Source organism: Eublepharis macularius, chromosome 17, assembly GCF_028583425.1.
Source record: "Eublepharis macularius isolate TG4126 chromosome 17, MPM_Emac_v1.0, whole genome shotgun sequence".
Taxonomy (NCBI): domain Eukaryota; kingdom Metazoa; phylum Chordata; class Lepidosauria; order Squamata; family Eublepharidae; genus Eublepharis; species Eublepharis macularius.
This window is the reverse complement of record NC_072806.1, coordinates 2,408,151-2,432,999: the sequence shown is the minus strand read 5'-3', so window position 1 is coordinate 2,432,999 and position 24,849 is coordinate 2,408,151. Positions and strand designations below refer to the sequence as shown.

General features: G+C 46.8%; 1 protein-coding gene across 1 annotated transcript; it reads right to left on the bottom strand.

Annotated features, from left to right (window-relative positions):
* Window positions 1-218: 218 nt before the first annotated feature.
* On the bottom strand, window positions 219-22,564 carry HTR6 (5-hydroxytryptamine receptor 6). The gene is made up of 3 exons (XM_055001584.1): window positions 21,119-22,564; window positions 3,704-3,862; window positions 219-2,710 (listed from the first exon to the last, which is right to left on the bottom strand). Exons 1-3 carry the CDS (start codon window positions 21,842-21,844, stop codon window positions 2,303-2,305), a joined length of 1,293 nt encoding a protein of 430 aa, XP_054857559.1. The 5' UTR covers window positions 21,845-22,564; the 3' UTR covers window positions 219-2,302.
* Between the last annotated feature and the right edge of the window lie 2,285 nt (window positions 22,565-24,849).

The following is a 24,849-nucleotide window of genomic DNA, read 5'->3' as shown; positions in this document are numbered from 1 at the left end:
AGTCTGTTCTCCCCTCCCCCTCGTGCTTTGTTGCCCTTTGCTCCAACCCACTCTCCCACCTTCAAGGAACTCATTTGTACCTTCTTTGAAAAGAGAAAGGGAGAGAAAGCAGTTGAAGATGGGGGGGTGGGGGGTGGAACATTAGGTAACTTTTCCCCTAGGGAAAAGAAGCGGGCATCCATTCAGATGGCTATGCCTTGCAAATGTTGTAACTAACATGTAAGGAACTGTGAAATATCAGGAATTATGAGCCTATGCAAGAACCAGGTGTGGCTGCCTGTTGGGAAATAAAGCAATCAGAATTTGTTGTCTGTGGCTTTGGCTTTAAATGTTGCCTGTTTATGCGAAGCAGAAAGGGGGAAATTGCCAGCAATCTAGACCAGCTTGTGCTCCAGGAAGTGAAGGGAGGACAAATAGATTCATCTTTGCAGCTCAAAGCAAGCTCTCCTCAATTCCTTCTGCACTGCTGCTAGACTCTCGTCTCTCTTCCCTCTGTGGTTCGTGGCCAAATGTCTCCCCCCTTCCTGTTTTCTGCGAATCCCCCCCTGCGCATACTAATTCTTGAGGCACCTGAGAATTTGGCCTGTTGTGGTTCCTCCACACACAATCACACATCCCCCTCATCCCTGTTTGCTTAAATGTACACAAGAGCCATCCAAGTTTTACAGCATCCCTGCAAAGGAACATGGTTGCCCTACATAGAATAACCCAAATCTTAATTTTCTGAAGTTGTCACAAACCAAGAGTCAGAGCATTTGCTGATTCACAGGATGGCCTGTGTACATGGCAGTTCTTGGAGGTGGGAGACCTGGATTGAAATCCTCCCCCACCCCAAGCCCTGAAAGGTGCTGAACGTTCTTAGGCAGGGCTGCGTGAATACTGTAGTTACCCCCAGGTGGTCAGAATTCAGAGGGTTGTGGATACCGACGAGTACAGAAATGCATTTCCTGAGAATTCCATCTTCCATTTTAAAAATTAGTATTGTGGAAGCAATTCCTGGTAAAACTTCAGGGAAGACCAAACAGGTTTTCCGGGGTCGGGAGAATCAGCACCGGGTCTTTCTGCATGAATAGCAAAATCTGTCCTAACCTACCTCATGGGGCTGTTGTCACACTCAGCGGTTTGGAGGAAGGATGAGATAACAAATTAGTGCAAAGCTGGGAGAACTTTTTCCTTCTGCCAGGTTGGCCCACATAACAAGACCACAGGTTCTTAAAACCCATTAGGGCACCTGTGGCTGAGCAGCATGTCTGGCTCCAGCAAGACACGAAGAAAGGCCCCAGTTCATTCCCCGGCTGCATCTCCAGCGAAAGGATTTCAGGCCGTGGGCGTGGGGGAAGACCTTCCTCTGCCCAACGCTCTGGAGATCTGCTGCCCATCTGAACTGGGTGGACCGAAAGCCTGCCTCGGTCAAAGTCAGAATGGCATCTTCACCCAGTGTGGTCTCCATCATTTGTATCCGGAGGCAACGGAGGGGCATGAGGACGCATTGGAAACGTGCCACAAACAGAAGGGAACATGGGCTAGATGAGAAACATGCCGGCACCCTCTTCTCAGCCCATCTTCTAGGCTCACAGTAGAGTTGGGACAAAGAGAGTTCGGCATCTCTGTGATTGCCTTTAGCTTCTCCCCCCCACCACCACCATCACTGCAGCTGCCTTAATTATTAAAATATCAGCATCTGATTACAGCATCTTGAGTGTGTTTGAGCCCCAAATGAATCTACTGGAGTGGAGGGAGGGAGATGAGTCCCCCGAGGATCCCACACAGCAATGCTGACCAAGTTAAAGCAGATCTTCGCCAGGGCGTAGGTGTTTCTCCCCACCCCCGCCAAAAAAAACAATTACAAACGGGAGAAATTGGACAGAGGGAAAAAAACAATGTGGGGAGCCAAGAAAATTCCATAAGTAACAGTATTAAAAATATGGCAGTGTCAGTGTTGTGAACTCACGTGGTGGTGATCAGTGTAGGAAGAGAAGGTCTCTTCCAACCAGGGAGCGGGTCAGTTTACCAGCCTCCTGAGCCCTCCTCTTAATTTTCAAACGCAAAAGCCAAATGGCCCTGGGCTTGGCTTGTGCAGCAGGAGGAAGGTGCTGAGTGTGTGATGTACTCCCCCCCTCCCCATAACGGGGAGACCCTCGGGTGCAAGCATGCCCTGTGTGCATTCCTGGCCTCCTCCTCCTCCTCCAGCAGGGTCCACATAGTTCCTGCTCATTAGCTCCACAGGCTTATGCTCAACCCTCATTCAGCCCATAGCACACCAGAGTCGGCCACCACAAAGAGGTGTCAGTAGGCTCCGCTCTCAGTCCATAGGAGTGTGCAGCTGGTTGACGTGGAGCTCGGGATCGGTGTGCTCCGAGTCGAAAAGGTTCACCGAGTCGGCTCCCGTGGCCGGCAGGGACCCCAAGCGGTGGCTGTTGTGTTCGTGGACTTGGGTGATGGAGTCAGCGGAGTCCGTGTCTGCCTGCAAGGTCAGGACGTTCTTGAGAGACACGCCCGGCCGGGGGCCGCTGTTGGAGTTCCTCATGGAGAGCGAGATGGGGCTGGGCCTGCGTTCCCAAGAGCGCCGGCAGCAGGGCAGGTACTTGGCCATGGCTCTCTTAAAATCCCGCATGAAGAGAGGGTAGATGATGGGGTTCATGGTGCTGTTACAGTAGCCCAGCCAAGTGAGGATATCGAAAAAGTCCTCCGAGATACAATTACAGACTGCCTGTAGGGAGCAAGAGGTGGGGGAAGAGGAGGAAAGGAGGCGGAGTTAAAGTCGGATGAGGGGTGCCCCCAACTTTGCCGTGCCAGCACTTCCCAGAGGAAAAAACCGGTTTCTGGTTCTGTTTGGTTCTTGCTAGTGTGGCTTAAACATATGAGTCCTTGTCATTCCCCCCCCCCCCGCTACATGTATGCATTTCAATGTTTCTTTTCCCCCTCTTAAAAGCAAAGGTAAAGGTAGTCCCCCTGTGCAAACACCGAGTCATTACTGGCCTATGGGGCGGGGGGGGCGGGGGGGGAGAACGCTGCATCACAACGGTTTCTCGGCAGACGGTTTGTTACGGGGTGGTTTGCCATTGCCTTCCCCAGTCATCTACACTTTACCCTCAGGAAACTGGGTACTCATTTTACCAACCATGGAAGGCTGAGTCAACCTTGAGCCGGCTACTTGAACCCGGCTTCCGCCAGGATCGAACTCAGATTGTGAGCAGAGCTTGGGCTGCAGTACTACCGCTTACCACTCTGCACCACGGGGCTCTTCCCGCCCCCCCTCTTTTTTTGACATATAATGTATAAATAGAATATTTATTTTGTGTGATTAAAAAGGGAAGCACCTCTGCTGAATTACTGCTATCCAGGAATCCCTGTAAGTCCAGAGATTCATGGGGAAGGAGAGACTCCACCACCGGAGAGTGCTTGGCAACTGTAAGTAATTCCCTAACAACCCTGATCAATTTTTTTTAGCATGTTCAGCATTCAAACGGCTTCATATGCAATATATTATTGCAATGCTATAACAACAGCCCCGCCAGGTAGGCCAGTATTACCTCTACCATACTGCAGCTAGAGGGATGGAAGTTGAGAAAGTAGCTTGCCTAAGGCACTTTGTACTAGAAAGGCATTGCCAAAGTCAAGATCTCAACTCCCTGGGCGCCTGCATCCCACCTCGTTCTTTGCTGTGACTCTGTACCTGCCTTCCCACGCATGGGGGACTTACCTGGGCCATGTTGCAAACAAAGAAGGGGAGCCACGCCACGAAAAACATGCCCAGCAGGATGCCCAAGGTCAGGCTGGCCTTCAGGGCCCTTTTGCTGTGCTTGCTTGCAAATTTCCGGTTGTCATTTGTGGCAGTCGATTGGCTGTGAGCTCTGTGGACCTGCAAAGGACAAGGCGGGAGAGTGGCATGAGCAAAACCAGGCCCCCGTGGTCTCCTGAACTGGGCAGAAAAGTGAGCAGACGTCGGAGGAGCTGGATCAGCCTCTATCCAGACCAGCATTCTGTTTTCAAAAGCGGCCAACGCCCACGCGCAGGCAGCAGTCCTACCTCTTTATACCCCACCTTTTTCTCCAACGGGAACTCAAGTGGCTTATATCATTCTGCTCTCCTTCAGTTTATCCTCACAACAACCCTGTAAAGTAGGTTAGGCTGAGAGTGTATGACAGGCCCAAGGTCACCCAGCAAGTGTCTGTGGCAGAGTGGGGATTCAGACTGGCATCTCCAAGAACCTAGTCTGACACTCTAACCACTACACAACACTGTCCCCGTCAAGCTCATGCTCTATGGAAAACCCGGGTTTGTTGTCTTGCAGTTTATGAAACAGAGCTTTGAAGCTGAGGAAGTCCCTGGTGCCCCAGGGCTGGTTTTTGGGAAGTGGGTGGAATGATTTGCTTTTTCTGCCACCTGCAATGATACCCAGTCACATGAAATCTAATTAATAAGCTCTGCCTTTCAGCTCAGCTGTGTAGTGTGAGGTGTTGTTATCGATTAGAGAGGTTTCTTAATTAGATTTGGGATTTTTTACAAAAAAATATTTTATCCCCTGAGTATTTCAGTTAACAAACCTCTAGACAGGCTTTGCAGTCTCTCTCTCTCTCTTGGAGCAGAAAATTAAATTATTATCTCAGCATTCCGTCTTAATGAAATAAACCCTGGTTTGAGGGATGGCTACTCTACAAAAAATGTATTTTCAAAGGAATGATAAAAACCCTGCCCCAAGGGCTGCCCTGTTTTTCTACACTTGTGAATTAGAACTTTCTTAATGAGGTTAAGGGCTATCTCAGAAATAGCATTGCACGCACCATCGCCACAAATAGTTACTTGTATATTTTGCATATGCACACACCATCTTTGCTACAAGGAAATTCAAATTCTTTACAAACATGGAAGCTGGAAGCAGGCTAACTGCGTAAACTGTGTGTGAATTCATTAGATTTATGAAAAGCCAAGGAACTTAAATATTTTAAGTAAATAAATCATTCCATGTACAGGGTTTGGGTCTGCTTGTTGCAGAATTTCAAGGGGAGCCTGGTTAACCAAACACTTTTGTGAGCATTAACCAACAGATTCACCAACTAGCTCTTTCGGTGATAAATGATCAACATGATTTCTGTTTGAGAGGGCTCATTTTTATCCGATTGATGGTGAAGGGCATCCCTCCCCCAATTTAATTCTGGAGGCTGTTCCGGTACATGACGTTACTCTTAAAGCTGGTCTTTTCTTCTAACCATAAACAAAAAACATACAATTTCAATCTGAAAAGCTCTTACACTTCCTTTCAGGCGTCAGCATCTCAGATAGGCACCTGTGGTGAGGTCTGAGTAATACACAAGTGTATTTAAATTTAATTAGCAGCAAGAGAGAGATAATTAAAGATTATGCTGGATTCATGGGTTGACTGCCCAACAACAGTTTCTGACAAAGCTCCATATTGCGTTTGTCTTTGCTGCTGTCCATGGTGCTGAAATTGCCCCTGCGGTATTGCGTTGGGCAGGTAAAAATAAACTGCACTTTTACGGCATCTGAAAGACCAACAAAAACTTCCACTACTTCAGATGCATGGAGTCCGTCCGCACTAGGCAGGCTCTAGCAGCAGGGTCAAAGGGCCTGCTCTCCTAAGAGGGAGAGCCCCACACCAGTTACAGACTTGGAGATCACAAACACCTCGCATAGAAACAACACCTGCTGGGTAACTCTAACATCACAATATCACAACTGCAGCATTGTATGGTTTCTCTGTGCTCACAGCATGTTGATTGTAAGGTACAATCAACATGCAATCTTTACCTAGAGCAGGATGGATGTGAATTTATCAAAGATGACCAGTATTGTGCATGGCGGCTCAATGCCTAGCTAATCTCCATAGCATTCTGAGAGTTGATGGTGCCAGGCCCCCTATTTCCCCCACCTCTGTGCTAAGATTATGGCAGGCATAGGAAGAGAGGCAGTCCTGTATATATGAGAGACCAGGCCCATGACAGCCTTGGATTGAACCCCGTAACTGAGGGGAAACCAATGGAGTCACTGTAGAATGAGAGTAATATACATTGCTTTGCCTAGCTCCTGATAATAATCAAACTGTGGCATTCTGCACCAACTGGAGTTTCTGAGTTGATTTCAAGGAAAGACCTGTGTAGAGTGCATTACAGTAGTCTAGTCTTGATTCTACCATGGCGTGGATCTATGGGCTGGGTCAAGGTAAAGGGCTATCTTCTGAGTTAAATTGAGTTTGGATAAGGCATTTTTTAAAATCTGTATTAACTTACTTCTCTAGTAAGCAATGCTGGATCCTGTCTAGCCCCTAGTCTCTTAACTGATTCTGCAAGTGTCAATTGAACCCCCATTGAAATGGGAGAGTACAGCATCCTTCATGACCTCTAGCTTCCCAGTCGGCATTACCTCGGTCTTGTCTGGGTTCAGTTTCAATTTGTTTGTTTTTAGGCATTTGACCACAGGTGTCAGGCAGCAGCTAAGGATCTCTACTGCAACACCAGGGGATTTGGATAGCAAGACAGAAAGCTAGGTATCATCTGCATGTTGATGATATCCAATTTCATAGCTACAAATGATTTCTCCTAAAGGTTTTACATAGAGGCTGAATAACATGAGGGATAAGATTGCACCCTGTAGAACATCGCAAGATAATTCACACCCTGAAGATAGCAGGTCTCCAATAGCAACCCTTTGAGTCTGTTCCATGAGGAATCATTTAAACCAGGCCAAGGCATATCCCCTGATACTTCTGCCTCCAAACACCTCAACAGGATTTCATGATCTACTGAATCAAAAGCGGCAGATAGATCCTAGAGGATCTGAACAAGTGGGCTTTTTTACACAGATAATAGGACTGTGTTGTAAGGAAATGGTTCAGAGAGATGTGTTGGAAAGGAATAGGAACTGTAGACTATTCTACTGTGTACTGTCTGTTGCTGTATCCTACTGGCCAGTTCTGCAATGTGTAATGTGTCATGTCAATTTGCATATGTTTTGTTTCATCATTGTTTTCAGCTCTGTATCACTTTTCAATTTGTTTCCAAATTTCTACAATCCTCACCCTATTGTATTGTTTATTGAATATCTCAACCGTTGATTGTATTGACCTACACTGTGTACTCTGCTTAGAGTCTCAGTGAGAAAGGCAGACTATAAATAGCATAAATAACTTTTTAATGCAATGCAGGAAATACAAGGGAAGATGGAATGAAGTACAATTTTTGTTTATTTAAGTCCAGTGTAAAAGTAAAGTACAATTTGCTTTTAGTTGAGAGCTGCCGTAGCATTGTAGTTAAGTGGTTGGGTTGCAAATCAGAACTCAGTTGGTTCAGCTCCCAGGACTGCCATGAGCTCAGCAGGTGGCCTTGGGCAAGCCGCTCCTCTCAGCCCCAGCTACCCAGATGTATTGTAGGAATACTAATAATACTGACCCTGTTTACTGCTCTGAGTGGGGCACTGATCTGTCTAGAAGAGCTGAATATAACCGCAGTTGTTATAGCATAGTGAGTGGTTGGGCTGCAAATTGGCACTCTGCTAGTTCGACTCCGACTCCTGCCCTGAGCTCAGCAGGTGGCCTTGGGGAAGCCACTCCTTTCAGCACAGCTCCCCAGCCGGATTGTGAAATCCTGTTGAGGTGTTTGGAGGCAGAAGTATCAGGGGATATGCCTTGGCCTGGTTTAACACCGACTTTATTCACCATTCTTAATAGTCATAGATCCAGAGGATTTAGCCGTGTTAGTCTGTAGTTGCAAAATAGTAAAGAGTCCAGTAGCACCTTTAAGACTAACCAATTTTATTGTAGCATAAGCTTTCGAGAACCACAGTTCTCTTCATCTGACAATGCATCTGATGATGAGAGCTGTGGTTCTTGCAAGCTTATGCTACAATAAAGTTGTTAGTCTTAAAGGTGCTACTGGTCTCTTTACTATTTTGCATTCTTAGTGAGACGCTAATCTTAGAGGAGTGGTATATAAGCACATGGTTGCTAGTTTTGCTGAGCTGGTTAACAGTGTTAATACCTTAGGCACTCCAAGTCCTTGTTACGTCCTTGGGAGATGATCTTCCTTTGAAGTTCTGGTGACTTTTAGGAAGGAGGTTGGTAGTCACAAATGAGTGGCTAGCACAAAGAACAGGGGTTAGCGTCTTTTCTTCCCTCCCCTCTTTTTCCCTCATCCTGGAAAGCAGAGGGCAAGAGGGGTTCATTTTTGCTCCTAGAACCAAAGAGGCTGGCCAGTGCTGCAGATTTATTTATCGGCTAGGAAAGCTCAGCTGGCCACCTGCAGGCTGGGTTTGGCCCACAGATCTACCGCCTCTCAAGATGGTAACTCTCAGAGATCCGTATTTGTTCTAAAATGTGTGCCAGAACTTGCCACTCCTTGAAAACTTTCCAAAAGTGAGTTGGAAATGCTCGTATGCATTAACTTAAAAACATCTTGTGGCATTTATAAGTTTTGCTTGTCATGAACAAGGATAGTGCAGCAGCGGGATTTGAATAGCGCAAAGGATGCACAGTGGTTATGCCTCTGGTGCCCGAGGACTGATCGTGGCATCAAAAAAAGGGGGGGGGGAAAGGTGGTCAGCAGAGAGAGCTGTATTTATCACGAGTGTATCCCCCCCACACACACACAAGTAATTCAAAACATTTTTTCTCTGTTCCCTACCAATTAATTGTCAGTCAGCATTCCAGCTTCCCTGCCTGTCCTCCTGAAAAGAATTTATAAAGCATTTATCTGCAACTGGGCACTTGATTGCAGGCTGGGCTGCAAAATCTCACCTCCAGACAAAGCAGTGGTGGGGAGCTCTATCAAAAGCATTTAAAGGCAATTAAGCTTGTTTTTCTCTTGCAGGATATGAGGCTCCGGGATGCAACAGCGGAACCTGTCAATCTCCGGGCTAAATTATCTCCTGGGGGGTGGGGAGCATTTGAACAATTCTGAAATGCTAATTTGTTTGTAAAAATGCACTGAGCTGGTGATTGTGGAAATGGAGAGAGAGAGAGAGAGAGAAACCAAGAGTGACCTGTGCCATGTTTGGCATAGTAAGATTGCCAAGGGAATGGTGGTTATTGTCTGAAAACCAATCCCTACCCCTCCACAAGTGATCTGATAACAAAAAGCTTGAAGGGCCAAATAAATGAACAAGCAGGTGTATCGAGCTGGGTAGCTGTGTTAGTCTGTCTGTAGCTGAAGAAAAGAGCAAGAGTCCAACAAAATTTGTGGTAGGGTATGAGCTTTCATGAGTCACAGCTCACTTCTTTAGATACATAAGCAGGTGAACATTATTGGACGCAGAGCCAAGACAAGCTCTTTTATTGCCCCAAGCAAGGATGTCCAGGGTCCGTGGGTCCAGGAGGCAAGGCCTGTCCCCGTCCCATGCTACTAAGGACTAAGAGTGAACAGAGCCCCAGCGGTGAATCGGAACCCACCTCTTGCATTCCCCAACACCCTTGCTTGGTTGCATGTTGCAACACATTGTCAACAGCCTTTGGCTGAAGTTGAGTCGCTATCCCATACCTTCTTTCACAGCCCAAAGCACAAACTAGCCAGAGAGCAATTCTTTAAAAAACGGCTCCTGAGTCACTCAAACATTCCTGACTCTTCAAAATTAAGACTATTACTGAGTAGCCTTTGTAAAAAACTGCATTGTAGATGTGGAAACTAGGGTTGCCAGCCTCCAGGTGGTGGCTGGATATCTCCTGGAATTACAACTGATCTCCAGGTGACAGAGACTGGTTCCCCTGGAGAAAATGGCTGGCTTGGAAGGTGGACTCTATGGCATTATAGCCAGCTGAAGTCCCTCCCCTCCCAAACCCCGCCCTCTCCAGGCTCCACCCCCCCCAAATCTCCAGGAATTTTCCAACAAGGAGCTGGCAACCCTAGTTGCAACTGTTTCTTTAACTGTTATTTTTAATTCTTAAACTTTGTTAGAGTGTGTGGCCTCTGGGCTGTTAAGCTGAATAAACTGAAATGGAAACTGCTTGGTTGTCTTGGCTGCCTCAGCGACCCTCAGTTAAGACACTAAGAGGGGAGGGGGGAGAAGCAGTAAAAAATATCAGCAGCATTACCCCCCTATTGTAGATGGGGGGTGGGGTCCAAGGCCAAGAATGTTATATTCTGCGTAAGGCCACCTACTAAGTGGTGGACAGATTTACACCAGGCATGTCTGGATCCCGGATCAGTCTTTCAGCTGCTCAATGATGTCAGTTCCCACGATACTTGGGTGGCTCTCCTTTTTGCTGTGGAAGGGGTGGGGACACGTGTGCCCTCCCAATTTAGGTTGTCATCAGGTGGATGGCCACCCTGCCTCACGGTCCCTGACATTTAGAGAATGGGAATGCACTGTGTGCGCTGCGCTGATGATTTAATATAATTATAATCTGCTACCATTGTTTTATCCTTATGTATATTTTATGTTGTGCTTCACTCTGAGCCCGCTTGTGGGGAGAACAGACTAAAAAGCTAATAACATTCTAAAAAATGTATTTGATTATATTCATGTGATTGAGCAAAATCGGAGTCCCGTAGCGCTTTAAAGGCCGACAGAATTTCCCAGGGTGTGAGGTTTTAACGCTCACAGTGTCAGATACCATGTGGCTGCCATGTGGTTACTGTGGTTGTGGCTTTTATTTTATTTTAGCTCTGCGGGCACCGGGTTTACATCTGGGACCCACAGCAGTGCTTTCCTCTCTGTTCAAAATCATTACTACTGAAGGCATTTACAATCCACTTCAGAAACCCTGCTGTGCCCCCCACCCAGTTTCTGAGGCCAGATGGGGAAATGGGGGGGCAATTCAGGGGTGGGTCTTCTTCTGCAGAATGCCGATTTTAAGGGGTGAGGTTGGTTTACTGTTTATAGTCTGTGGGACTTTAATGTAAGCTGCCGCAAGAGTGCAGGGGATACATGAAATAAATAACAATAACCATAAATAGGATCTATTATTTATTGTCAACATTTCCATTATGCCCTACTTCTTACGCAAGTAGGAAAGAGAACAAAAAGCATCCTGCCTAGAAGAAATGGGACCAGAGAAAGGCAACGGCAAACAGGAGTGGGAAAAATGATGAGCCATAGGATAAAAATTGAGAAAGCCTGAAGAAAAAAAGAGAGAGCCTAAGAAATCATTTGAAGATAAGCACTGAAGCAGCAGAATGGAAATCAGAAAGGAAGGCAATTCCAAACAGGAGGCCCGACAAGAGCGAACAGGAGCATACGAGAACGGGAGAGCAGACGGGAGTGAGCGAAGAGACCAGGAGGATGGGGAGGACCGGGTTGGGGGGACACATCTGAGGGGAAAAGGGGAGTCATTTGTGGGACTTGCAGCCACAAGAGGGCTTAGGCAAATGTGTGGCAAACGGTTTCCTGATTGATTATGCCAGAGGCAATGTGCCTCCAAATGCTGGTTCCTGGGGGGAAACAAGGGGTAAGATTTTGGCTTCCGTGGCCCTCCTGTGGTGGATGACTGTGGGAAATTAGTAGAGTTTAGTATCATCTTTAAGACCAACTTTATCGTAGCATAAGCTTTCGAAAACCACAGGTCTCTTCGTCAGATGCATTGTCAGACAAAGAGAGCAGTGGTTCTTGAAAGCTGATGATGCATCTGACAAAGAGAGCTGTGGTTTTCGAAAGCTTGCCGATGCATCTGACGAAGAGATCTGTGGTTCTCGAAAGCTTATGCTATAATAAAGTTGGTTAATCTTAAAGGTGCTACTGAACTCTTCACTATTTTGCGACTACAGACTAACATGGTTAACTCTTCTGGACCTGTGAGAAATTAGTTGAGAGACTAGACGAACCACCTATTTGATTCAGCAGGACATTTCTGATATTCGGCAAGAGTCTTGGGGAAATACATCCTAAATTTGAGGACGTTGCAGTCTCGTTGATTTTTATTGCCCGGTTTCAAATGTATGGTCATCTTTGCATTGGATTGCACCTCTGGACTTGGATCCTCCCATATCTTCTCTCTGCTTGCGACCTTCTTCATCTGTTGTGGGGGTGGTCCTTTGCTACAGGGGTACAGAACAGCATGTCCCTTTCCTGCTAGGTGCTCTTTGGCTCCTCGAAAGACATTGGCCATGTGTGAGTGGACGCTTCTATTAGCACCAGAGGAACGTGCTCTCCACCGCAGAGAAGCTGTCCACCTCCACAACGGAAAAAGAGGAGCACAGACAGGAAGAAGCTATAGGAGCTGAGCCATAAAATACAAAATTTAATAAGGGAGGAAGTGGGTGAAGGTTGTTAAACAGAGGGGCAACATGGGCAAAGCAGCGAGGAGAGAAAATATGACGTGCAGCATCATTCATGACAAGGTAAAAATGAGATAAAATGAAGACCAGTTAGGAGGGCGTGACGGACGAGAGAGAAGAATGACCATTTTAATATGGTCATAGATCCAGAGGAGTTAGCCATGTTAGTCTGTAGTCCCAAAACAGTAAAGAGTCCAGTAGCACCTTTAAGACTAACCAACTTTATTGTAGCATAAGCTTTCGAGAACCACAGCTCTCTTCGTCAGATGCATCGTTAGATGCATCCGATGAAGAGAGCTGTAGTTCTCGAAAGCTTATGCTACAATAAAGTTGCATCTGACAAAGAGACCTGTGGTTGTCAAAAGCTGCCAATGCATCTGATGGAAAGAACTGTGGCTCCCTTTACCATTTGCTGTGGGGCTCTTTAGCATTTTAATATTTATATAGGATATTTATCTCTCACTTGTACTTTTAAAACAGGATCAAGTTGGCTGCTGAGTTGCGTGCAACAAAGAAGAAAGAAAGCTTTAATCACCCTCAAGCAGGGTTGCCAATCTCCAGATGAGGCCAGGAGATCTACTGGAATTCAGGCACTTTGTAATTTTATTGCATGATTTATAGTCTGCATTTCTCACTGAGATCTAAGGTGTGAGTCAATATGATCTATGGCTGAAGCGTTCAATAAACAATGAAACAGAGTATTGGCTAGCAGAACATTTAAAAAGAAGCAGAAATCTCATACAGAGAGCTAAACAATACTGAAAGCATAAGCTATATAAATATGACACGTTGAACAATGCAGATATTACCTAGTTAAGAACATACTTACAGAAACAGACAGTACACATTAGTATAGTCTGCAGCTCCTGTCCCTTTACCAATACATCTTTCTGAACCATCGCATTACAGAACAGCCCTCCTACCTGAATAAAAAAGCTCTTCTAAATAACTCAGTTTTTCAGACAACAGAGATCATTTCCCATGGGAAAAATGGCTGCTTTGGAGGGTGGACTCTAGGTCCCTTCCCACCCCCCAACCCTGTCCTCTCCAGGCTCCATCACAAATCTCCAGGAATTTCCAAACCCAGAGTTGGCAAGTCTACCCTCTAGCCAGCAGTGGTTCATTCATATAACTCTTGGAAAAAGTTGGGTGGAACAATTCCATTTTACACCATCTTCTGAAAATCATCAAAGAAGTTACACCCGCTTACAATTTTATTTTACTGCATCTGTTTGTTTATTTAATGTATATCCCACTTTTCTCCTCAGCTGGGGACTCAAAGTGACAACACAATCCCGATTGAGTAAATTGAGTACACCTAAGTTTTCTACTTTGATTGATTTAGAAGGATGTAACTTTGTTTAGGATTGCACACTGCAAATCTCCTCTGATAAGCTACTCCAGAGGGTTTGGTCGATGACTGAAAAAGATCACAAATAGACAAGACTGTCCTAGGAGATGGCAGCACAGGGAGTCATTGAAAAGTGTCCAACTGCCATGTAAAAGGAAATTTACAGGAAGAAGTTGTCCTTCAGATATCTGGGTCCCAGCTTGTGAAAGGGCTTTAGGTGAGTCAAGAGAAAGAAAAGATAAATTTTTAGAAGAAGATCAAAACAGCAATTCCCCACCTAAATACTGGGGGAAATATTGCCCCTCCCCTTTCTACTTCCCTCTTAAAAATAGAATAGAATTGCTTGTAGATTTTTAGGACTGTAAAATTTGCCATCTTCCCTTATGAAAAATGTGATTCTCAAAATGCAAAGAATTAAAAACTACAATATACATTTCCATGTAATTTAATATAGAGAAAGCTGGATAAGAGATTTTAGAAAATCGGGTGTTATTAACGTTCCAGTCCTCGGAAAAAGGTAAGCAAAGCATGCAGCATTCTTGTACTGAGAGAACATTTTATTGAACAGCCTCCCAAGTTCAGATTAAGATAAATGAAAAAAAACTCCTTCTGAATCACTCGTATTTTTAATTGAATCACTTTCACTCTATGTCAGTCTCTTCTTTTTGTTTAATTATTTTGGAATCTTCTCTATAATGAATTATTTAAACATTGCTCTATCTTGGTACAGAGACAGTTGAATGTGTAATGAAACTGTGTGGGTGTTAACGGTGCCTGATGTCTACTTAAGTTGTAATAATTTATTGGGGGAGAGGGAGAAAAGTTGAAAACATGAAGATTGTGACAGGAGAGCAAATATCAGGAGAGACAGAGTCAGTATAGATCTAAAGGAGCCCAGAGATGTTGGCTTCAGAGAATGAGTTAACAGGACTCCCCATCGCAGGAGAAAGAAAAGGAAGAAAAAGATGGGGGCGGGTTATCATCAGTTTTGCTTAGTTGACCATCTGTCATTTTGGGGCTCGCGCTATCAACTTTTGTGTGGCATAGCTGTTTGTTAGCACAGGTAATACATACTGCAGTTTTGTGGGTTGCAGCATATTGCAAATCAGTCAAGAATTACTTTAAATCACTCATTCATTTAAAAAACTTTCTATACTGCAACCCCAACCCCACCACATAGAGCCTCCGTGATTCTCCCAAACTAAAAACAATTATACAATAAAAGTCAATTAATGCACATCACGAATGCTAAGCAAATCTGTATGATCCGGCATAATAATGTCACAGCCTAAAATTATCCTGCAGCATAAAAATACCAGTATAAAGAGAGACGTGAATGTTAGGAAGCTGTGGAAAGTGCATCATCACAGGGAAGGGGCAAAACTGCAGCTTTAAAATATCTGGGGAAATAAGATGATTTGGGGCCTGGCAAAGAAAAGTGAGCAAGTTCGGTGCCAGGGGAGAGTCGGTCGGAGGGAGGCGTTCCCCAAAGAAGGTGCCACCACAGAGCAGACTCTGACCCCGCGCCTTCTGGTTAACTGGCTCATCTTCAAAACTCCATCTCTCCCTATTATCCTGCTTCTGTATATCTCTAGGCAAGTGGATCCTTCCAAGATTCCAGTACATAAAGGATCCTCAGGGCAAGCCATTCCCTTCCTTTGTCACCTCACCTGGACAGTCAAGGCTGTGCTAGCCATCTGAAATTCAGCCCCCATTCAGTCCTGTGCCAACAAAAGACCCAGAGAGAGTCATGGAAAAGGGATGAGCAGGGGGGCGATGGTGCCACGTCGTGGCCTTATCCAGCCACCGTTCTGGCTCCCACGATTTTGGATGCTCTGATTGTACTAATCTCACACTGTGTAATCCGCCTTGAGTCTCAGTGAGAAAAGTGGACTATAAATGGCATAAATAACTAAAAATACTCATCAGAACCAGAAGCTTGGATCTTTGAAAATTAAGCCTTGGGCCCAGTTTGAATAATAGAATCAGAGAAGCACAGGGTTGGAAGGGACCTCCGGAGTCATTTAGTCCAACCCCCTGCACAATGTAGGAAAGTTACAACTACCCGCCCCCCTCAGCACACAAGCCCTGAGACCCTTGCTCCATGCCTAGAAGATGGCAACGGATGACACTAGAATGAAGAAGGAAGCCCTGCCTTTAAACACTGCTCTGGCTCCAGAGATTTCAGCATTGCCAAGCCTGTCTTTCGCAGTCATAAGGGCTAGGAATGTGGCCTTCTGATGGTCAAACCTCAGGAGACAAAATATACTCGAATTACCCATCCACCCAAAGCAGTGGAAACCTCTATGAGAGCCACTCCTGGCTTTCAAGATTATAGCAGGCATTACCCGTATGCTTCCAAGAGTATCTTTGTAAGCATAAGGGCTAGAAGCTTGATCTTTTTTTAGTTTAAAAAAGGGGATTCTGAGCAAGCCAGATTTGGTCCCTCTTCTTCACACTCAGCATGCCTGCGGGACCATAAAATAGGCACACACGCACACACACACACAAAACTCACAGAGGCCAACTTTCTCTCTAATAAGCTTGTTGTTGACGAAATGATTTTGGCAAATTAAATTTTGCTCGCCCGGAACATTAGTCAATTGTCAGGGGATGACAAGAGAAAGCGAGGCGGCTGGGCGGTTGCGCCGGCGCTTGAGATATAGCTGATCCAACCCCTCCCCCAGCCTCCACAACGCAGTTAGAAAAACCACATTTTTCATCTCGACATCAGCAAATCCAGAAGGCCCCCCAGTCCTGTCGGTTTCCTCACTAGCTGGAGTGGTTATTGAACTTGGCTGGGAGGATAATTAAATTTTCTAGACCAAGGCAAAATCAAGCAGAGCAAAATTCCAACAGCTAGGAGCTGGCAAGGCTGGTCGAAACTGGCACACTGTTTTGTTAACCTCAGTTTGGAGGCACATTCCCAAAGACACATCCAGATGCCTGAGAGCCACCCACCAGGCATTTCTGCCACCCTCTCCGAACTCTCCGCAGTTCTAGAATTCCCTGAAAAATGATACACTTCAATGCCCTTCAGTGTTGTTCAGTTACCACTAAGGACTGATTCAAAGGATGCTTTGATCTCAGGACATCTCAGTTCAACAAGTGCACAGCAAGGCAACTGCCCCAGGAACACCTGGCAGCTACAAACTAGAATCATAGGGTTGGAAGGGACCTCCAGGGTCATCTAGTCCAACCCCCTGCACAATGCAGGAAATTCACAACTACCTCCCCCCCCCCAAAAAAAACTCCTGTGGCCCCTGCTTCATGCCCAGAAGATGGCAAAACACTGTCAGGATCCCTAGCCAAACTGGCCTGGGGAAAATTGCTTCCTCCTGACCCCAAAATGGCAATCAGCATTATTTTGGGCATGTAAGAAGGAGCCACAAGAAATAAGCACAGATGTAACCCTGATATAACTAGCCTCATTCTGGCTGAGGGGAGGGACATTGGGTGCAACCGTAGGATCAGTTACATCAGGACTCACTCCTGAGACCTCTTTTCTGGTCTCAAGGGACCTTTGTTCTGCTCCAGAGTGGGGACTGGAGGGGAACGCAGTCTTCTGGGGCTAACCCCTCCCCAGCTAATTCATAAGCTCTATCAACCACTACAGAACATTTTTGCAAAAGAAAAAAAATCCTCTCTAGGTTTCTGAATCCTCCTGCAGTGGCTCTCCGCCCTCTCTGCCAGGTAGAGCAGCTGATCTGCCCACTCACACCTGGTACTTGGCAGGGGGTGGGGGCGTGACTGGAGCGGAGTCCTTCCTTTCTGAGGAACAGCTTCTCCGTTTTCTGGAACAATAGGCCTGACAGTTCCTCCTCCCCCACACTTTTATTTTGGTGACTGCTGTTACCTTCTCCAAAAGTGAACAAGAGAAAGGGGGAAAATCAAAAAGAGTCCAGTAGCACCTTTAAGACTAACCAATTTTATTATAGCATAAGCTTTCGAGAATCAAGTTCTCTTCATCAAATGCCTGATCAGGCATCTGATGAAGAGAACTTGATTCTCAAAAGCTTATGCTATAATAAAATTGGTTAGTCTTAAAGGTGCTACTGGACTCTTTTTGATTTTGCTACTACAGACTAACACGGCTAACTCCTCAAGAGAAAGGGGGGTATTTCACCAGGCAAAAAGGTCACGTTCTCCCGTGTTTGAGCAGCTGCTCCCAAATCTCTTTGGCCTCCAAGTTGGGGAAAGGTTTCTATTTGCTTCTCATCTTCAGGGCTGCTTCTCAGGCCAGCCCAGCCCAGCCCAGCCCAGCCCACTGACCTTTTACGCTGCATAAGGAGGAGGGGTGAGGGAATGCTGTGCTCAGGTCCCCCCCCCCCAGTCCTCAGCTGCATGGCCAATGACGAGCGTCCTCTCCTGGACTCTCCACTGCAGCAGACCCGGCCAGCAGCAAGCCTCTGTGGCTTGACTCTGGCCCAGGCAGCAGGGGTCCAGGCCTGGGGGTGTATGTCCCTTTTGGGGAGGGCAGTGGCTCTCAAGACATCTTAAATTCCCTCTGGAGGCCTCCCCTCCAGGCCTTGCCTGGATCCAGATATCACTTGCTTCGTTTCAGAAAGGTGGAGGCACTCAACGTACTGCCCTCTCACCCAACATGCTCAACATACTGCCCCCTCACCCAAATAAGCCCTACAAATTTTCTCTTTACTCCAAGCAGTTTAAGATCTTTTTTAAAAAAAACAATCCACTAGGGATGAACCTGAATTTCACAATTTTGCTATTTTGATCTGAATGCCAAACTTTGATTTTGCTTCTAGGTTGGGAGAATGAACCCTCAGGTCTCTTCACAACAGTTTCTCTTTCCTCGCATGGAATTCTCCCATTTTGTACCTGTTTTGTGTCCAAAACAGTGAATCAAAAGAACTGTCAGCACAAAAAAAAAAAAAGGCAGACCAAAACCCAAGATAGTATCCAAAATCAAACAGGGTCTGGAAAGAGCCCACTCCTTTAAAAACACCAAATCAATTGTTGATGCGAAATGCATGCAGAAGAGACAGCGCTCTTTCTTTCACTAAACTCAAGTGTCCGATGTGTGTGTGTGTATGTGTGTAGTGCTGAAACTGCTCTCTCAAAGTTTCTAGTTGTTAAAAATTGCTGGACATGCAGAAGATGGCAACTAATCAAGGGAGCAGAACACCTCCCCTATGAGGAGAAGCTAAATGGTTTGTGGTTTTTTAGCTTTAAAAGAGAGAGAATGTTTGGAGGTGAGGACATGATAGAAATTGATCCAATCACACATAGTGCTTGAAGAAAATCCGTACAAGAACAACATTTGACATACCAAGGACAATTCTGTTCTTTCCATCTCAAAAAATCACAGACATGTAAAAGGTTCGGAAAAGTGCTACCAAAATGACTGAGGAGTTGGCACCTCTTCTGTAGATGGAAAGGAGATTTCCAGTTTAGAGTAAGAGAGACGGTGCACGGAGGGGACAAGATAATATACAAAATTTTGTGCAGTCTCCCAAATAATACTAGAACGCAGGTTCACCCTGAGAAATTGATGGGTAGAACATCAAGGACGGACCAAAGGAACTTTCCCTTCAGGTGATGGGCAATTAACGTGCGGAACCTGAGACTGCAGGACCTTACAGAGAGCTCGAGGGACGACTGGTCCAGCCGTGGCTCTTGGCCACAAGGGCAGCTCTTACTCCTGGCCACAAAGCCACACCAGGAGCTGTCGTATCTTCTGCTCAGAACTGAGCCCGTGGGCGGGGGGAGCATCTGGGCTGCCACTCAGGGAAAGAGGATGCTGGGCAAAAACAGCTCTTTCCTGTCTGATCCGGCACAGCAATTCTCATGTTCTTGAACCAGGCAGCATCTCAGACTCTGCATCCTGAGAAACTGTCAAGAAAGCTTGGGAAGACTGATAAGGCCGTCTTTCTGCAAAGCATTTCCCCTTGAGCCGGGAGATGGCCCCAAACTTTCTCCAAGATTGCTTTGTTCCTTTTATAATGAGATCCTCTATTCCCATAGAAGTCATCTAAGAGGTGTGTGGGGAGGGGAAGGGGAGCAGATGAAAGAAACCGCTCTTATCAGAAGCAAACACGGCACCCAGCTGGGAACACAATCCCAGCCAGGCTAACAAGGGGCACTTTTTTCAACAGCTCCACAGCTCCTTCTGAGCCCCACTGGATTTTCTTTTAATTTTGACCTTCAAGCTCCCGCCCTTTAAGGCTGCTTCGCACAGAGTACCAAATTTGCATACAAAAAGGCACTGGCGTGTCAAAAAAAATCATGCCCATTGTTGTGTTACATGTAACAATCACACCAGCAGGCGGCTTGGATCCCAGCAGCTATTTTTAGACCCTCACCACCTGTAGTACCAACCCTTCATTTGTCTCCCCCCTCCAATGGGGTTCTCAGACTTCTGACAGTCAAGGCACCCGTATTTGCTGCATTAATGTTTTATTTCTTCACCCTCCCCCCCCACCACCAAAGGTTTATTTTTAAGGGCAAGCATTATCTGCACCCAAAGGAGCCAACTCTTTGTGCCCCTTCATGAGTCAATGATCTGGAAATGCTTCCTGGTTGGAAGAAGGGAAATTATTAGTTTCGAAGACCCCTGCTGGGTCAGACCAAAGTTCCACCTAGCCCAGCATGCCTACAGTGGCAACCCAGGGAGGCCTACAGGCAGGGACACAAGGGTCACAGCCTTCCCTTGCTGTTCCATCTAGCAATTGGCATTCAGACAGATGCTGCCTCTGAATGTAGGGGCTCCGTTTAGCCATCATGATTAACAGCCATTCTTTTGTCCATACATTTGTCTAATTCATCTAAGATAGTGGCTGCCAATATATCATGTGGCAGTGAATTTCACAAATTCTCTAAGCAGTGTTGCATGCAGAGATGCGACAGGCAGCTTCCTCCGAGGGCAGTTAATTTTGCTGCATCTCTCCATTGCAAATGATTGAATGACCCTCTTGTTCCCAAAGGAAAGGCCCTGCTGAGTTACCACGCACAGCAGAAGCTAGCTGAAAGGAGCCCTGACTCATGCACAGAAGCAATGGCAAACCTCCAGTAAGAGCAGGTTTATTCTGCTAGGTCTCTGCTTCAGGGGCAATTGATCCAATCATGCTTGATTCAGATCCACAGAAGAATTACCTGCCCAAGGCTGTTTGGATGATGACAAGGTAAAATCAATAAATCATTCAGAGATACAACAGGCAACCTCCACTGTAAGTGGGTATTTGGGGCTCATGGAAATCTTTAATTATTTACCTCATTCATGGCAGCATGTTAGCTATTCTAGCACAGCACCTACCGCACAGAGGCGTTCTGCTGCTTCTCTAGGAGAGAAGAGAGACAGAGCTCTCAGAGGCATGTCACATGATAACACCAAACAGGTGCTTCTAAGCATGTGCAGAGCACTTTTCCTTCTGTACAGGCAAAACAGAGCTGGTAAGCCACACACCTGAGGTAAGAGGGCAGGGGTGAGGGCTGGGCATGGGCTCCAGCACCTACTACATGTATATTCCCTCCCCCTGACCCTGTCTTCCTGCCTCCGAAAAGTATGGCCAGTTTAGTTCGCCATTACCTGCTGGGTTGGCTCATCAGGTTCCACGGCCACATTGCTGGTCAAGGAGGCCACCTGCAGCGCCTGCTTCCTGGCAGCCAGGAGGATGCGGCAATAGGTGGATAGAATGGCGATGGACGGCAGAAAGAAGGTGAGGCCCGAGGCGATGAGGGCATAGGGCAAGCTGACCAGGAGCCGGCACTGGTCCTCTTGCGGGTGGGAGGTGGTGTTGAGCGGCCGGGCATCAAATTCCATCTTGTGCCAGCCCATTTTGATGGGCAGGAAGGACACCAGAGCAGCCAGGGTCCAGGTGGCCGAGATGAGCAGGAGCGCCCTGCAGGACGTCATCCGGAGCTTGTACTTCAGCGGCGAGATGATGAGCAGGTAGCGGTCCAGGCTGATGGCGCACAGGTTGAGAATGGAGGCGCTGGTGCACATCACGTCGAAGGAGAACCAGATGGAGCAGAAGACGGCGTCCAGCAGCCAGCGGCCATAGAGCTGGTTCAGCATAGCCGGGGGCATGACCACCGAGCCCACCATCAGGTCGGACATGAAGAGGGAGACGAGGAAGTAGTTGGAGGTGTTCCTCAACGACCGCTGGGTGAAAATCAGAAGGATGAGGGAGAAATTGCCCAGCATGGTCAAGAGGATGATGAAGCAGAGGAAGGCAGCCACCCAGGCGCTGCCCCCTGGCAGAGAGCGCTCACCGATCGCGCTGGAGTTGGAGCTGCCAAAGACTCCTTCCATCGAGGAGACGGGACCCGGAAGAGAGCCGAGTTTGTCCCAGGAAACGAGAAAAGGTGTCAGGGCTCGGAGGACCAAATGCCAAAGCTAGGTGATCATTGCAGCCAGCGAGGAACAAAGGGGCAGGAATGTGAAATTCTCCAGTGTCCTCTTCCTCCTGCCCTTCTTCCTCTCCCTCCTCCTCCTCCTCCTCTCTCCCACTCTCTTTTCGCTGAGCACCCGGGATGCACACAGTTCTCTGCAGCTCCTCAACACAGGCAGGTGTCTCCCCGCCAGGCAGCATCCGCTCCCTCAGCTTGTTGCAGCCATCTGAAAGGAGGCTGGCAGAGCAGAGGCCAACGCCACCCTCCTCTGCCCACCCTCAGGTTCCTGGCACTGTACCTGTAGGCTTCCTGCTCTTCTTGGGCATGTAACAAGCGCTCTGCTTCTGGCTTCTGTGCAGCAGGCTGCCAGGGCTATCGGAGCCTTGCTCTGCCACAGCATCTCTCCAGAAACCAATAAGCCCACCCTGACAAACATGAATTTTTCTCCTCTGCGAGCTCCAGCTGGAGAGAGAGAAAAATACAAAATGTGCAGTTTGTGTCGCCGGAAGCAAGACAAAAATGGGGTCTCCTCTTTTCCTTGCAGATGCTTTTTGAGCACAAACTGGCTGCTAACATATATTGCTCAGCAAACTACAAGGCAATCTGTAAACTCTAGAGGGTGACAGATTGCAGAATTGCTCCCTGAAAGCAGTCCTGAGGACCCTCAAGCAGGCAGGATTTATATATGCAGAGCAGAAAGAGGTGTCAAGAATCCTGAGGTACGGACTGAACCACTGCAGATGGGGTAGCAGCGAGGGAGGCATCTTTGAATGCAACCCTATGCAAGAAAGAAAGAAAGAAAGAAAGAAAGAAAGAAAGAAAGAAAGAAAGAAAGAAAGAAAGAAAGAAAGAAAGAAAGAAAGAAAGAAAGAAAGAAAGAAAGAAAGAAAGAAAGAAAGAAAGAAAGAAAGAAAGAAACCACCCTCACTGCACGTAGAAAACTATCAAATGGGAAAAGATTCTAAACTAGGCCTTTCCTTGTGGTACTAGTTTTCTACTTGCAGTGAGGTTTCTTTACATAAAGAGGCATTACAAAACATGAGGACACACTTTTGGTCTGCAGTGGTACGGTCTACTCTACCAGCTCAGGACTCTACCACATCATTTGCTCCTGCTGCAGAGTCAGACTGCTAGACTATCTGGAGAGGTAATGGAGGCTAAGAGTTTGAGCGGTGAGCCTTTCTCGGTAAGCTCTCCGCTTCTATAGTTTTAGGTGAGTAGCCGTGTTGGCCCGCAGTAGAACAGCAGGATTTGCGTCCAGTGGCACCTTAGAGACCAACAAGATTCTCAGGGAGTAATATGAAGTTCTCAGTTCTCTCTGACTCTCGAGAACTTACACCCTGAAAATCTTTTTGGTCTCCAAGGTGCCACTGGACTCAAATCCTGCTTCTACAGGGCAGCCAACTGGATGGATTGCTCAGTTTCACAGCCCACGGGGTGGGGAAAGGGCAAGAGACAGGCTCAGCAGTTTTATAGTTGTTTCTGTTATTTCAAACCTGTTTAACTTTCCTCCATTTTGCCCCCCGCCCCACCCTTTGCATCCAGTTCAAACCACCTCAGCATGCTCCCTCCAACTGAGTGTGGGGCAGACTCCGTGCCCTCTTGTAAAGCTTTGCTTTCACAGTAAATCCTGCTAGTAAAAAAATCCTGGAATCCACGCTGAGTGTAGCTGAATCTGGTCAACCTACATCACTGAGCAACCAAGCGACCGAAATCAGTGGCTGGAAGGGGGGGATCCTGGTTGAATTGCAGCAGATCCAAACCAGTGACTCATGCAGAGATACAACAAGCCCCTCCTTGGAGGAGCTGCAATTCTGTTGTGTTGGGAACAGTGATGTGATGCAGTCGCACCTGGTGCAGAGAAGCGTCTGCAGAAGAGATGCAACAGAGGCTGGTTGGTAGAGAGACAACAGGGCGAAGCAGTGACCCGTGCACAGGGGCAGCACGTACCTTCCTCTATGGGTGGATAGTTTGAACTTTGTCTCTCAAGGAGCTCTAGCAGATCTCTTGCAACATGTTGCGGGGAGAGGGAAGGAGATCGAACTGAGCAACACGAACTTGTAAACTAATACGCGGGTGCAAAAAAGCAAGCTGCAAACTTTATTGTCCTCCTTGTACCATTTTAACAAGGATTTTAACAAGAACCATAGGCTTGACCTTAATTCTACTAGATTCTGCCATAACCTTGCTGAATCCAAAGCGCCACCCAGTGGCTTGATTCTTTTCTTTTTTTTAACATACACACACAAATTCTGAAATCTTCACCCCTCGACCGAAGGCTCAGAGGAACTTTTCAAAAATAAATTGAAATCCTTTTTTAAAGTTTCCCTTGAACCTCCTACAGGCTTTTCCTCTGAATATGCCGCTCTAAATTCTCCTCATTTCAGCTGGGATGAAATTTGGCTATAGTGATGGCCCCTCGGCTGAGAAAAACAAATGCCAAGTTTCCCCAAATCTCCTTGAAACAGCCTCTTTGAACACAGCTCTGCCCCTAACTCCAGCGATGCTTTCTCTGAGTGGTCCCCCTGCACCCTCTCTTCCTTCTGCTTCCTCCTCTAAACTCAGAGCCAAGCTACAAGTGACGCCTGACACAGGTTGGACACTTGTCAGCTTCCCTCAAGTTTTGATGGGAAATGTAGGCGTCCTGGTCTTGCGGCTATAATGGAGAGCCAAGCTGTAAAACCAGGACGCCTACATTTCCCACCAAAACTTGAGGGAAGCTGACAAGTGTCCAACCTGTGTCAGGCGTCACTTGTCGCTTGGCTCTAGAGAGCTCCTGAATTTCTTCCGCCACCCACTACCGCACAACAGAGCCCCAAAAGGGATGCAATGAGACTCGAAGAGTTCTGTTTTTCCTGGACTCTATGGTATGCCATAGAGCCCACCCACTTAAGCTTCCATTTCCTTCATGGGAACTGATTGCTG

What these genes read in the sequence shown, in the direction of transcription:
- HTR6 (XM_055001584.1), bottom strand. Translation starts at nt 21,844, where the DNA reads ATGGAAGGAGTCTTTGGCAGCTCCAACTCCAGCGCGATCGGTGAGCGC. An exon ending in CTGATGAGCCAACCCAGCAG is followed by an intron (nt 3,863 to 21,118) that starts GTAATGGCGAAC and finishes TGTCCTTTGCAG; the next exon opens with GTCCACAGAGCTCACAGCCA. An exon ending in TTGTTTGCAACATGGCCCAG is followed by an intron (nt 2,711 to 3,703) that starts GTAAGTCCCCCA and finishes TGCTCCCTACAG; the next exon opens with GCAGTCTGTAATTGTATCTC.